The sequence below is a fragment of the Oratosquilla oratoria genome, chromosome 2, assembly GCF_046742065.1.
Source record: "Oratosquilla oratoria isolate Oo_2021 chromosome 2, ASM4674206v1, whole genome shotgun sequence".
Lineage (NCBI taxonomy): Eukaryota > Metazoa > Arthropoda > Malacostraca > Stomatopoda > Squillidae > Oratosquilla > Oratosquilla oratoria.
Genome location: NC_134778.1, coordinates 78627321 through 78639820, shown reverse-complemented (window position 1 = coordinate 78639820; position 12500 = coordinate 78627321). Strand labels below are relative to the sequence as shown.

The window sequence follows — 12500 nt, the reverse complement described above, 5'->3', positions numbered from 1 at the left end:
CCAGGCTTTGCTGCGTAAAACTCGCTTGTCTGAGTACTTCATCCTGGATCAGTCCTTCATGTGCGCTGGCGGTGAAGAGAACAAGGACGCTTGCAAAGGTGACGGCGGCGGTCCTCTTGTTTGCTTGGATAGCCGTGGAAAGTACGTTCTGATCGGTATCACTGCTTGGGGTATCGGATGCGGAAAGCAGGACATCCCGGGAGTCTACGTTGACGTGGCTAAGGTGATCGACTTCGTCAGCGATGTCGTACATGGACGCCCTATCCCGCCGACCTACTACCCTGGACAAAGTGAACCCCAAATAGACCAGACTCAACAAGTTGCCCCATACGGCAAATGAAACGGCAGAAGACTGTGAAAAATGAATGAAAAGGAGTAATAAAGGTTGATGGGAATAAATAGAAGTTAATCAGTAACGAGGTTTCGGGGGAAAGGGAGTAGGGGTTAGCTCTGTAACCGAAATGCAATTTAATGTTTGACGAACAATCTTGCCAGCCTGCAAGAAGTTTCGCATTTAAGAAAATTTTTAGCATCTAGTGTAAATTTTAAAGGCATTTTCAAAAGTAGCGTCTGTGATACTATTTAGGTGCAAAAGATCCACTAAAACTGTGTTTTAGTATGACAATCATCGCCATTGAAAATAGGGAAGTTAATTTACCAAAGACTAACGCATAAAGTTGTACAATACCAGTCCATAACTGAAAGATGCAAGATGATCCTTTTTCTTGTTCCTACGAACCGATTGCCATACCATAACCAGTATGAAATGAAGGCAATATATTTCCCATTTATAGCAACTGTGTATCCTAAATAAATTTACCATGGAATATCTTGTTTCAATATACGAAGTTGCTGACTGATAAAAACGGGAAAATAGAAATTGTAGAGGGAAAGACTTGCAATTTCCCTTACCGGCTTGTCCGACGAGAAATCTATATTTCTGATAATTACCAATTAACCACAGGACTGGTTTAAGAATCACAATTTTAGACTATGCTCAAGGATTTAGCTCGAGCTTTCCAGTGTGTTGGGAGCAAAAACTATTAGAATATTAGGGTAGTGGTTTATCAAGATAGTCTTTCTGTACCCTTGTTGGGTAAAGTGGTAAGGGTTAACAGGTAACTCGGGAGATTACAAAGGATTACAAAGAATGCAGACATGAGACCCTTTGGTCCTCAACTAGGTTGGATGCGAAAAAATAATGCGTAGGTTTAGTCGAATAATAAACGGGTAAGTAGTAAATAATAAACTTAAATAACAAATGAAAATGAAGTAAATAATAAGCATAAATAACAAATGGCAGGCATTATAGCATCTTGCTTAGGTGTTTATCTAAACTAATCTTAAGCTTGCAGCTAAATTGCACTGCCTCTGCAGGAGGTTTATTCCATTCATTAACTACACGGTTGGCAAAGTTGTTTCTATCCACTTCCAAATTAGATATTTCCTGACAGTTTAAGACCATATTTCTTTTCCAATTCTCATTGTATGAAAATTCACTTTTGATGTAAATTCCCTTTAGGCTCTCAAAGACCTGTGTCAATTTCCCTCTGAGTCAACTTTTTTTTTTTGGGAAAACGGATTCATGTTTTAGTTTATTTTCGTATGATTTATTTTTGATATTTGGAATCTGTTTTGTGGCTTGTCTGTGTTTTTTCTAATCTGAGATGCGAGATAGATTCCCACTAACATGTACAAAATCATCAACTGATATCACAGGATTTGACATTTACATACTAGCGCGAGTACGCAATGTGTAAGAATATAGTTCATAATCTATATATACAATCATGATACAATATAATGCAATTCTGCGAGAGGGTTCTGGTGGTGGTGGTTACGTGGGTGGGTGGGTGGTTGGATGGGTTTTGGGTGATTCGCTGGTTGGTTTGGAGTGGCAGGTAAGTGATAGTGGAGCCAATCATAAATATACATGGGAAAAGGTGAAGGAAATGGTGGTTAATGAGGCACAAATGGACTGTGGTGGTACCCAGAGGAAGGATTGGAAGAGTTCTGGACGTTCTTGTTTTCATGAGAGTGGAGGAATCGGACAATTTTTTGGTAGAAGGGAAATTGAGTGGCCGAAAGTGGAGGAGGAAAAGGGGGGGGGGGATAGAGGTGCTGAGAGTAAACAAATTGAATAAGAAGGAAAAGGAATGAATATCAGGAGAAGATGAGAGAAACGGGAGATGGTAAAGGATAAAGAGGAAATAGGAATAGAAAAAGAATGGATATATTTCAAGGAGGAAGTAACAAAGTGAAAAGATGTTATGTGGTACGAGGAAGATGCGAGTGGACAAATGGAAAGGAAATTAATGGTGGGATGAAAAGGTGAGGGCTATAGAAGAAATGAATTCAGAGTATAAATATCGGTTACAAGGCAAAACTAGGAAAGCATATGAACTTTAGAAGAAGAAAGCAAAACATAAGTTGAAGCAAAGAGGAGAGCAGATGTAAAATCGTATAAAATTTTGACATAATTTTGAAAAGAACCAGATGTTTTGTAAAGACGGTAGGGGGGAGTGAATCAAAGGAAAAGGTGAAGGGTGCAGATGGACCGATGTTAGTAGAAATGAAAGTAGTAAGGGGAAGGTTAGGGAGGAATTGTGGCAGTGGAATGAGCTAGGAAAATATCTGATGCGAGATGAAAATGACAGATTTTTAGGAAACGATGAGGTATACAGAGCACTGAATGTGATGTAAAATGGTAAGTTACCTGGGTTGTATGGGTGTTATGCGGAACATTTATAGTAAATTGGCTAGAGACGTTTAATGTATGCCTGAAGGAGGGAAATTTTCCAGAGGAATGGAAGAGTGCTTGTATATTTCCAAAGGAAAGAGTAACAAATATGAATCAGTGGTTTTGGAGATCTACAACCTACGCTACTACAGGACCGCAACACCTATGAGGTTGTACCTTACGACCCGACCTCCAAGCTGCAGAAGAAGGTAGAAGGTGAGCCACGCAAACTAAAGGAATGACGCTTAATTACGGAGAGGGAGTGGGAGAGGATAGGGCCAAGGGACTCGGTCATTCGGGAATTTTACGGTCTGCCCAAGATACACAAAGAGGGGGTGCCTTTAAGACCAATTATTACTTTCAGAGGGTCCCCCACATACAGTCTAGCGTCGGTGCTGGCCAATAGACTTAGACCCTTAGTAGCGACCTCGACACGGATGTTGAAAAATTCAAGTGAATTCCTGGAAAAAGTACGAGACGTCAGAGTGGAGAGTGGTGAGATGATGATGTCTTTCGATGTGAAGTCCATGTTCACGTCTTTACCGCAAGACCTCGTGAAACGGGCGGTGTTGTCCGCGATGGAGGAAACAAGGGGCTACCTGGACAATGAAAAACTTTCCACCAATGAATTGATGAGGCAGGTTAATCTATGCCTAGACTCAACCTTTTTTAATTTCAGAGACACGGTGTACCACCAGAGAATTGGGACCCCCATGGGCTCGCCAATCTCGGTAATCTTGGCTGAGATCACCATGCAGTAGTTCGAGAATGAGATTTTGTCCGCTGCACCAACACCATTGAAGCTGTGGACGCGGTATGTGGACGATGTGTTCGCAATCCTGAAGGCCAGAGATGTGGATGGGTTCTTGGAACATCTCAATGGGAAGCATGAGGCTATCCAGAGATGGAGAAGGAAGCAGAAGGGGAGCTACCGTTCCTGGACATATTGGTGAAACGCGTGGGTGATATTTTGGTCACTAGCGTGTAGAAGAAGGCAACGCATACCGACCGACTGCTGGATTTTGGTAGTGATCACCCGATCTGCCACAAGAAGAGCGTGGTGAAAACGTTGTGGAACAGGGCAGAGAGGGTCTGCTCCACACAGGCATCGCTAAAAGAGGAAAGAGGCAGGTTGAGGAGGGTATTCTGGACTAATGGCCACCCGAATCAAGTAGTGAAAAGGTGAACGGTGCCGCAGAGAAGAGAAACAGACCGGAGTGAGACACAGACAGCCACAATCAGGTTATCAGTCCCTTACGTGAGGGGGGTTTCGGAGGTCGCAGCGAGAATTTTGAATAAAAACGGAGTGACCATCGAGCACAAACCCAGTAACACGCTATGTGAAGCTCTTACCCGAGTCAAGGATAAGGGAGCAAATTGAACCAGCTCGGGGCGGTGTACATCAGTTGCTCCGATTGCACAGCGATCTATGTGGGGGGAACAGGAAAACAGGCTAGTACCAGACTACAGGAACACCAAAGGACAGCAAACAGAAAAGACCCGAGTTCGGCAGTGTAGAAACACACTGAACTGCACCAACACGAGTTCGACTGGCAAGGCGCAAAGATACTATACAAAAACAACAGGAAGGGGAGCAGACTGTTCTTGGAAGCGTGGGCCACTAACGAACACCGCATAAACAGGTCCATAAACTCAACCCCATATACGCAGGAGCAAGGAATAGGTTGAAAAGTATCACGGACAACGGCGGGGGGTAAATGGCTTTCCCCACCTCTCTCCCACCCCCCATCCCTCCGCCACTACACACTCTCGTTTGACGTAGGTCACAGCGCCTACCTTCACTTCCCCCCCTCCACCTATCCCCCCCACTCCACCATATAACCCCCTTACCTCCACCTCGGACAGGTTACCGCGTCCCCCCGGCGGGCACGGCCACTCGTATGTTTAGACCATGTATTGTCTGTGTATACGCCTCATACACAAGTGAGTATATCACTCAGTCATATAACCCACTCACCTCCACTCACTCCCACACTCACACCAGCCGGCAGACAATAAGGCGCCTGACACATCCTGTACCAATCCGCTGACAAGGCATTCCCTGTCGCACCATGCACACGCGATCACACAGCAATAAACACATTATTACGTATACTGACGAACCTCCCCTGGATATATATATTATAGTCTGGCTGTCAGACTAAATTATAAACTAATTATGTAAATTAAAATATAAGATGTGACGAACTAAATCCAGCTCACATAAATAATTCAGTTATACGAGCGTGGCACCTCACCAAGGAACTTCCGACCTTCTTAAACGAGATGCACGGGCTCGGAAGACGAGTTTGCCAGTGACGTGCCTTAGTGATAAGATTGTGTAATAGTGTACCAAGATAACATTATCTGAATAGGACAATAAACAAACAAAAACTTAGAGGCTTTTGTGCAGTGGACCCCCCTAAACGTGATGATGTGACGGACCCGTCACATTTTGTGTTACAAGTGACGTTAGATAGAACGACGTAACAATACCGTTACACCCGTCCCGTTACATCACTGGTGGCAGCACCCCCGCAACCCAACTACTTCGAAGAGACTACGGTGTACCTACTACGGTGAACTTCAAACCCGTCCATTTATAGCCAACTACATACAAGTACGAACAAATAACCGCACTGAACAAAACGCTCTCAAGAACAAGAACTTGGTTCACACTATTTCATCACGGGCAATCGTCACAGGCCGATCTCCCACTACTAAAAATCAACATTATAAAGGTAACATCAATCCTTATATTTAACACCAATATATTTCGTTAATAATAACCATACATTACCCACTCAAACCATCCCTGATACTCGCATTTTTTTTCTATGCGAACATCATTCCACCGAGCCCTCTGGACTTCCTTCGCTTGAGCACTGACCTCATCCGCCCCAGAGGACTCACACCGGCTGCGCACTGACCCGCGTAACAGCCACCTCATCCCCCAAGTCAGCATACCCACCTTCCACATCAACCGCTTTCACCAAACGTTGCTTCGACTACTACAGTCGAGACGTCCGCAACACCGCCCCCCCCCCCCAGCCGGACATTGACATACCATTCGATTCAGCTCGAGGTATCAAGGTAACCATTATACCTACAGATACCCAACTGCCCAACGCATATAAAATTGAATCTAAAACATCTATATATATATATATAAAATATATATTAATTTCACATTTACTAAAAATTATAAATATTTGTTTTCTATCCATGTAGAAACTATATGTACACCTTTTTTCTTTTGGTTATTATACCTTTATCATAATATAACCAGTAGCTCTCATAATTATATGTTCCAAGACTACTAGATTTGAATATTACATATCACATTCATATGCATTCTTCTAGTTAAGTAATTCTTGTTTAAACAAATAGCTCTTATATGTTTAAAATTCAATATTTACATAGAACTTATACATTTTTATCAATGTAACCTACTTTACTGCTGTAAAAAAAATTTTTTTATGAACAACCATAATTAATTCTATTATAAGAATAATATCACAATAATTAACTCCTTATTATATAATATTATTACTGTTTTATATACATACACATATATTTTTATGATTTTTGTAATCCCATTACTATATCCTCCTTCCCATATCTAAGCATAACATAATACCCTTAGTTACTATATACCTATTATTCATATTTTAACAGCTCCTTTTTTCTCTTAGATTACAAATCAAAACTAACTATTAACTAATACATGACTTAACAACATGGCCTTTGCCACCAGGTCAAAACTAAAAAGCTTACATAGCGTCTTCTCAAAGTCTAGAGAGGAAAAACACAAAAATGACATATCCAGTGACAAAGAGGAAATACACACAGAAGACCTAATTGGCAATGACAAACCAGACCATTTTTACCTATGTCCACAGGTTGACAATACCTCTGACCAGTTAAATAATCCTGACAAAACCAATCCTAATGCAGATACCCCAATAGCTCCCCTTTATGAGAACGATGTCTTACCTTTTTTCAACCAGCTTTCTCAAGTAGACACCTCCAACCCATCTCAACCACAACAACCCACCCAACCAACTCCTCATGTTTGCTCCTCCTAATATCATGCCCTTCAACCAGCTTCCTCAAGTAGACCCCTTTCACCCCTCACAATCACAACCACCCATTCCTCCCATCCAACCAAATATGCAAACAAAACCTCCTATAAACCATAATCCATCCAACCCCCATATCCCAACACATAATAACCCCCCTCCCATTCAGCAGCAGTACCAAAACTTCCCCTTTCCTTCCCCCCATACCCCATCTGGTCAAACCCACTCCACACCATACCACCAACCACCACCTAACCTTCCTCCAAACCCACAATATTATCCTTACCCACAACCTCAACCAACAATAATTAACAATTATCAAACCATAACCCCCCTCACAGAAATCCCAACCTTTTCCCAAGATAGCGGACTATCCATTACAGATTTTCTTGACAGCATGTGACCTGTTTTTCTCCAAGAACATACAATACTCGGAGACAGATGAAATAAATTTGTGCCGTCAGAAAATAAACCCATCTGACATTTGCCGTTCAAAGGCAAGGATGCTAGACACCTTAGTTGCATCTGGAATCACTTATCAGGAATATAAACGCCACCTTCTTAAGGTCTTTCATAACAAACAACCTAACAACATTTCATTTCTCATCACTTTCCTCAATAACACTAGAGTCCAACCACATTCCATTACTAACATTATGGACTTTGTGGCAAACGGAATGAAAGAGGTCAGAGAAGACCTAGAAAATAACTCTCCTTGGACTCACACTGATCAATTTGGTCAAAATGTAATGCCAACAAAACACTTACTAACATTCCTTGAAATAGCTTCCTATCTCTCCCAACTCCCTCTAAAGTGTTTAAAGGAAGCCTCCAAAAAGGAACTAGACACTAGAAATCCTCTAGCTTATACCTATATTTTAGATATCATGAATGCTTGCAATGTATCCTTAGATACCCCCAACCATCTCCCCAGACTAAATAGTCTTCACTCACAGCAACCCCCTCCCACCAATCAAGGACAACCTTCTAAGTGGTGCTCCTACCATTCATCAAACAGTCACAACACGAAAGACTGCATACAGCAACAACAATACCCGCAGGTACAACACCACCCTATCCCTTGCTCAGTTCATGGAACCATTTCCCACACAGATGCCCAGTGTTGGACACAGCAAAAACAACACCCACGCTCAGCGCATGCTCCTACCTCACACCAGAATCAAAACAAACAAGTTCCACCCCCCTTTAAACACCCACTCCTATCTACACCAACACATCCAATCAAATACTGCAACCTACACCAAACATCATCTCACTCCAACGAAGAGTGTTACCTACAGAAAACACAACAACAACCGCATCAGAGACCTAACAACCCATTCACCACCCCTCAACAAACAGCTCCCTCCAACACGACAACCAATACTCAACAACGATTGGGGGAACGTGTACCAGCCTCACGCACCAAACCACCATAGGAATATGTCATACACAACACAAATACCTCACCCTAGAAGTAAGCTTAGACCAACTTAAAGTTGACATGATGGTTGATACAGGAACAAACCTGAACATCATCCCAAGAGCTCTGTATGAAGCATTAAATGACCCACCCCAAATTCAATTTTCCAATATGGAAGGACTCTTAATAGAAGGGAGCACAATTCCTCTACACGACACCATAGACTTAAATATTGAAGTCAACAATCACAAAGTAGGTTTCACAACTTTCCACATAGCTGATGAATGGAGCCTTGATCAACAAGGTATAATAGGACTACACTCATTAAAGATTTGGAAAACTAAGATAGACTTTGAGACTAACAAAATCTCCTTCCGAGATGTAAATAATGAATCAACAGTTCCTGAGACACCCGACTCAGACACACAACATCTCTCATGTCTATCTTCCTTTAATACTCCCAATCCCACTAACAGCTATTCCTTCCGACCACCCCCTTATGTCACCTCAAAGGCACTGATGTCTAACACAGTCATCATAGCCCCTAGACATTCAATAACAGTCCCCACTATACATACCCGGTGCAATAGACCATCAGGACGTCATAATCGACTCAGACACGTCCAGGATTAACAACATAACCATTGAGTCCTCCTGGGACACAATATCAGAAAATAAACATACACTAGCTATGTTAACAAACACCTCAGAACAACACCGTAAAATCAGGAAGAATACAAACATCTGCGCAGTCCATCTCCATAATTCCCCTATCCAGGAACCACTGCCGCAACACATCAACCAAGTAAGACCAACACAACCCCGCCCCCCTATCCCCCCAGACCAAATCACGACATCAGCTGACAGAGAAAGTCATAACGAGCTATTAGCTCTCCTACAAAGGAATAGATCAGCTGTCGCCTTAGAAGACGAACCACTAGGCAAATGTGATATAATCAAACATCACATCCAAATTCCCCCAAACACCCCCCCTTCATACACCCCCGCTTACCGCATACCCCACAGTAGGAAATCCCAAGTCAATGACAGTGTACATGAGATGATACACCAAGGCGTAATTTCCCATTCAGACTCCCCATGGAACAGTCCCCTCTTTTTGGTCCCTAAGAAAGACGGAACCTTACGCCCTGTTGCTGACTTCAGAAAAATGAACAACCTAACTCAATCTGACCCACACCCCCTCCCCGCCATGCAAGATGTACTACAATGCATTGGCAACGGGAACTCTGTTTTTTCCACAATAGACCTCAAGTCAGCCTTCTGGCAGGTCGAACTAACAGAGGAATCAAAACCCGTAACTGCATTTTCCACTGACAAAGGACACTTTCATTTTGAACGTATGCCCTTTGGCCTTAAGAATGCCCCCTCAACCCAACAAAGGTTGATGACCCGCATTTTCAGTGACATGATAGGAATCTCATTATTCGTCTATTTAGACCTCATTATATATAGTCCCACAGAAAGAGACCACCTTAACACTTTAGAGATTGTCATCAAACGTCTCAAACATACGGGATTAAAGATTCAATTAAAGAAATGTAGATTCCTCATGAAGGAACTCACCTTCCTAGGCCATAAAGTGGATGCAAAAGGGATTCACACAACCACAGATAAAATAGATACAATAAACAATTTCCCAACCCCCAGAAACGCAAATGAAACACGAAGTTTCATAGGGTTAGCCTCCTACTACAGACACTTTATCCGAAACTTTGCTGATATTGCTTCCCCTCTGACCAAATTCACAAGGAAAGGCGAGCCATTTCAATGGTCAGAAACAGAACAGCAAAGTTTCGACACTCTCAAACACGCACTCACCACAGCCCCTGTACTAGTTTTCCCTGACATGAAGAAAGAATTCTTTCTTTACACAGACGCCTCCTCTAAAGGAATAGGCGCAGTCCTACAACAGAAAGATGACAATGGCAAAGAGCACCCCATAGCCTACGCAAGTAGAGTCCTAAATAAAGCTGAAAGTAACTACTCAACTACACACAAAGAAGGACTTGCAATCATATGGGCACTAAAACACTTTAAATACCTCATTTTAGGCTACAAGATTACCATACTAACAGACCACCAACCCCTAGTCTATCTTTTTAACTCCAAAGACTTACATGGGAGAGTTGCTAGATGGAAAACAACTCTCCTTGATTACGATCCCATGATCGTATACTTAGCTGGGAAAGCTAACGTAGTGGCAGATTGCCTAAGCAGACAAACCCACATCACCCCCATAACCCAAACCATATGCATACCTATGCAACAACTCATATATGAAACAGACAGAGACCCAATATGGTCTCCAATAAAACAGCATCTCATCTCTCAGACCCCCTTACACTCCCGACCACCTGTCCCTATTGAGGAACTCAATCTGGTCGACGGAGTCATAAGGAGAACCATTAATACAAGAGAGGTTACTGTTATCCCCAGAGTCCCAGTCCCCAAGGTCCTACACATATTGCACGACAGTGCAATGGGAGGCCACTCGGGCAGAGATAAGACACTAAACACTGCTAGGCACACATATTATTGGCCTTACATGAAAAGAGATATAACCACACACATAGATTCTTGTGTAACTTGCAACCAATTCAGAGGCCCTAACCTGAAGCAAATCAACATAAAAGATATCCCACTCCCTGCTGAGCCATGGGAAACACTTGGCATTGACCTACTGAAAATGCCAACGAGCCATCAAGGTTCCAATTATGTACTCACAGCAGTTGAGTACTTCTCTAAATACACAATCTTAATACCACTCCAGGACAAAACAGCAGAGACTGTAGCCAAAACCCTGGTCAACAATATCTTTTGTAGATACAACATACCACACACAATGTTATCTGACAATGGCTCAGAATTCAAAAATGAGGTGATGCGCGAAATAGCACATCTTTACAACATTGACCAAACATTTGCCACTGCATACCACCCCCAGGGAAACGGTCTGACTGAGCGAACAAATCGCAAGGTCCTAGAAATTCTCAGACCATTGGTCAATGACCTCATGGACACTTGGGAAGATTGGCTACCACAGGTACAAGCCAGCATAAATAGCACAGTAAATTCCGCAACAAAGATGTCCCCACATGAGATCATTTTCGGCCAACCAATGCGCCTACCCTACCAAATATTCAACCAACCAACCCCCCACCCTTATACAACCTAGATAACCTCGCACACTGCATCAAAAGAGGTATGCAAACAATTTACAAAAAAGTTAGAGCAAACCTGAAAGAAGCCCAGGAAAAGACAAAGACAAAACAACACAAACGGTCAATTCCACTTGACATAGCACCTGACGACACAGTCATGGTAAAAGACTCAGGTCGAACAAACAAACTCAAACCCAAATTCCTAGGCCCCTTCATAGTCACAAGTTCACTCCCTAACAATGTTTTCCTACTAACAGATCCTTCTGATCACTCCACCTTCACCATACATGGAGAGAAGTTGAGAAAGGTCAAACTGAACCTCGACCCAATCTCACCTCCCATCCACAACCCACCTATCACAGACACACACCAATCACCAAAACGCAAGTCTCACCCCATGACTCTACGTCGACGCAAATAAACATGCACTCTAGCTCTCGCCCCTGAAGATGCAGGACCTCATGTATCTATCAGTGGAGGTTAAAATGGCCCATTTCCAATAAGAACTCTTTTCCACATATCTATCAAAACTTCTCTACTTCCTTCCGACCAATATAACCTTAGCGAGAGTCAGATAAACATATCCTCATTCACTGAGACATAACCTTCATCCTCCAAAAGTAAATACATCATTAATTACCCACCTTAAACATCGACTACTTTTGACATGGACTCATTCGACTTACATCATAGGATTCTTCCATATAACTCCACGGCCCTTTACCTCTTAATCATTTTCTTTATACTAATAATAATAATCATATTCTGTTGCATGAAGTAACACCTTCCAAAACCTTTCCACCTCCATACTCAAACTGTTGTAAACCTAGATTAAGTTTATTCTTGTGTCTCACCCAATATCTTAAATGCTATAAACATTCTTACAGAAACTATATATCCATACTATGAAATAAAACAAGTGCAATGTGACACACCAAACTGACCATAGAACAGTGTTTAGAAAAACAACACTCCCAACAGTGATAGTGTTAAACCATAAAAACAATAACATTTAAAAAGTGAATTAAACAGTGTATGTGAAATCCAATATAACATGTAATCTGGTGAGACAC

General features: G+C 42.2%; 1 protein-coding gene across 1 annotated transcript in view; it reads left to right on the top strand.

The window, feature by feature from the left end:
- LOC143040525 (uncharacterized) overlaps positions 1 to 827 on the top strand; it is a 9729-nt gene extending 8902 nt beyond the window's left edge. Inside the window, exon 5 of the mRNA XM_076211622.1 lies at positions 1 to 827. This exon is cut by the window's left edge and continues 58 nt beyond it. Within this exon, the coding sequence (XP_076067737.1) occupies positions 1 to 340 (340 nt within the window). The 3' untranslated portion in view covers positions 341 to 827.
- The last annotated feature ends 11673 nt before the right edge of the window (positions 828 to 12500 follow it).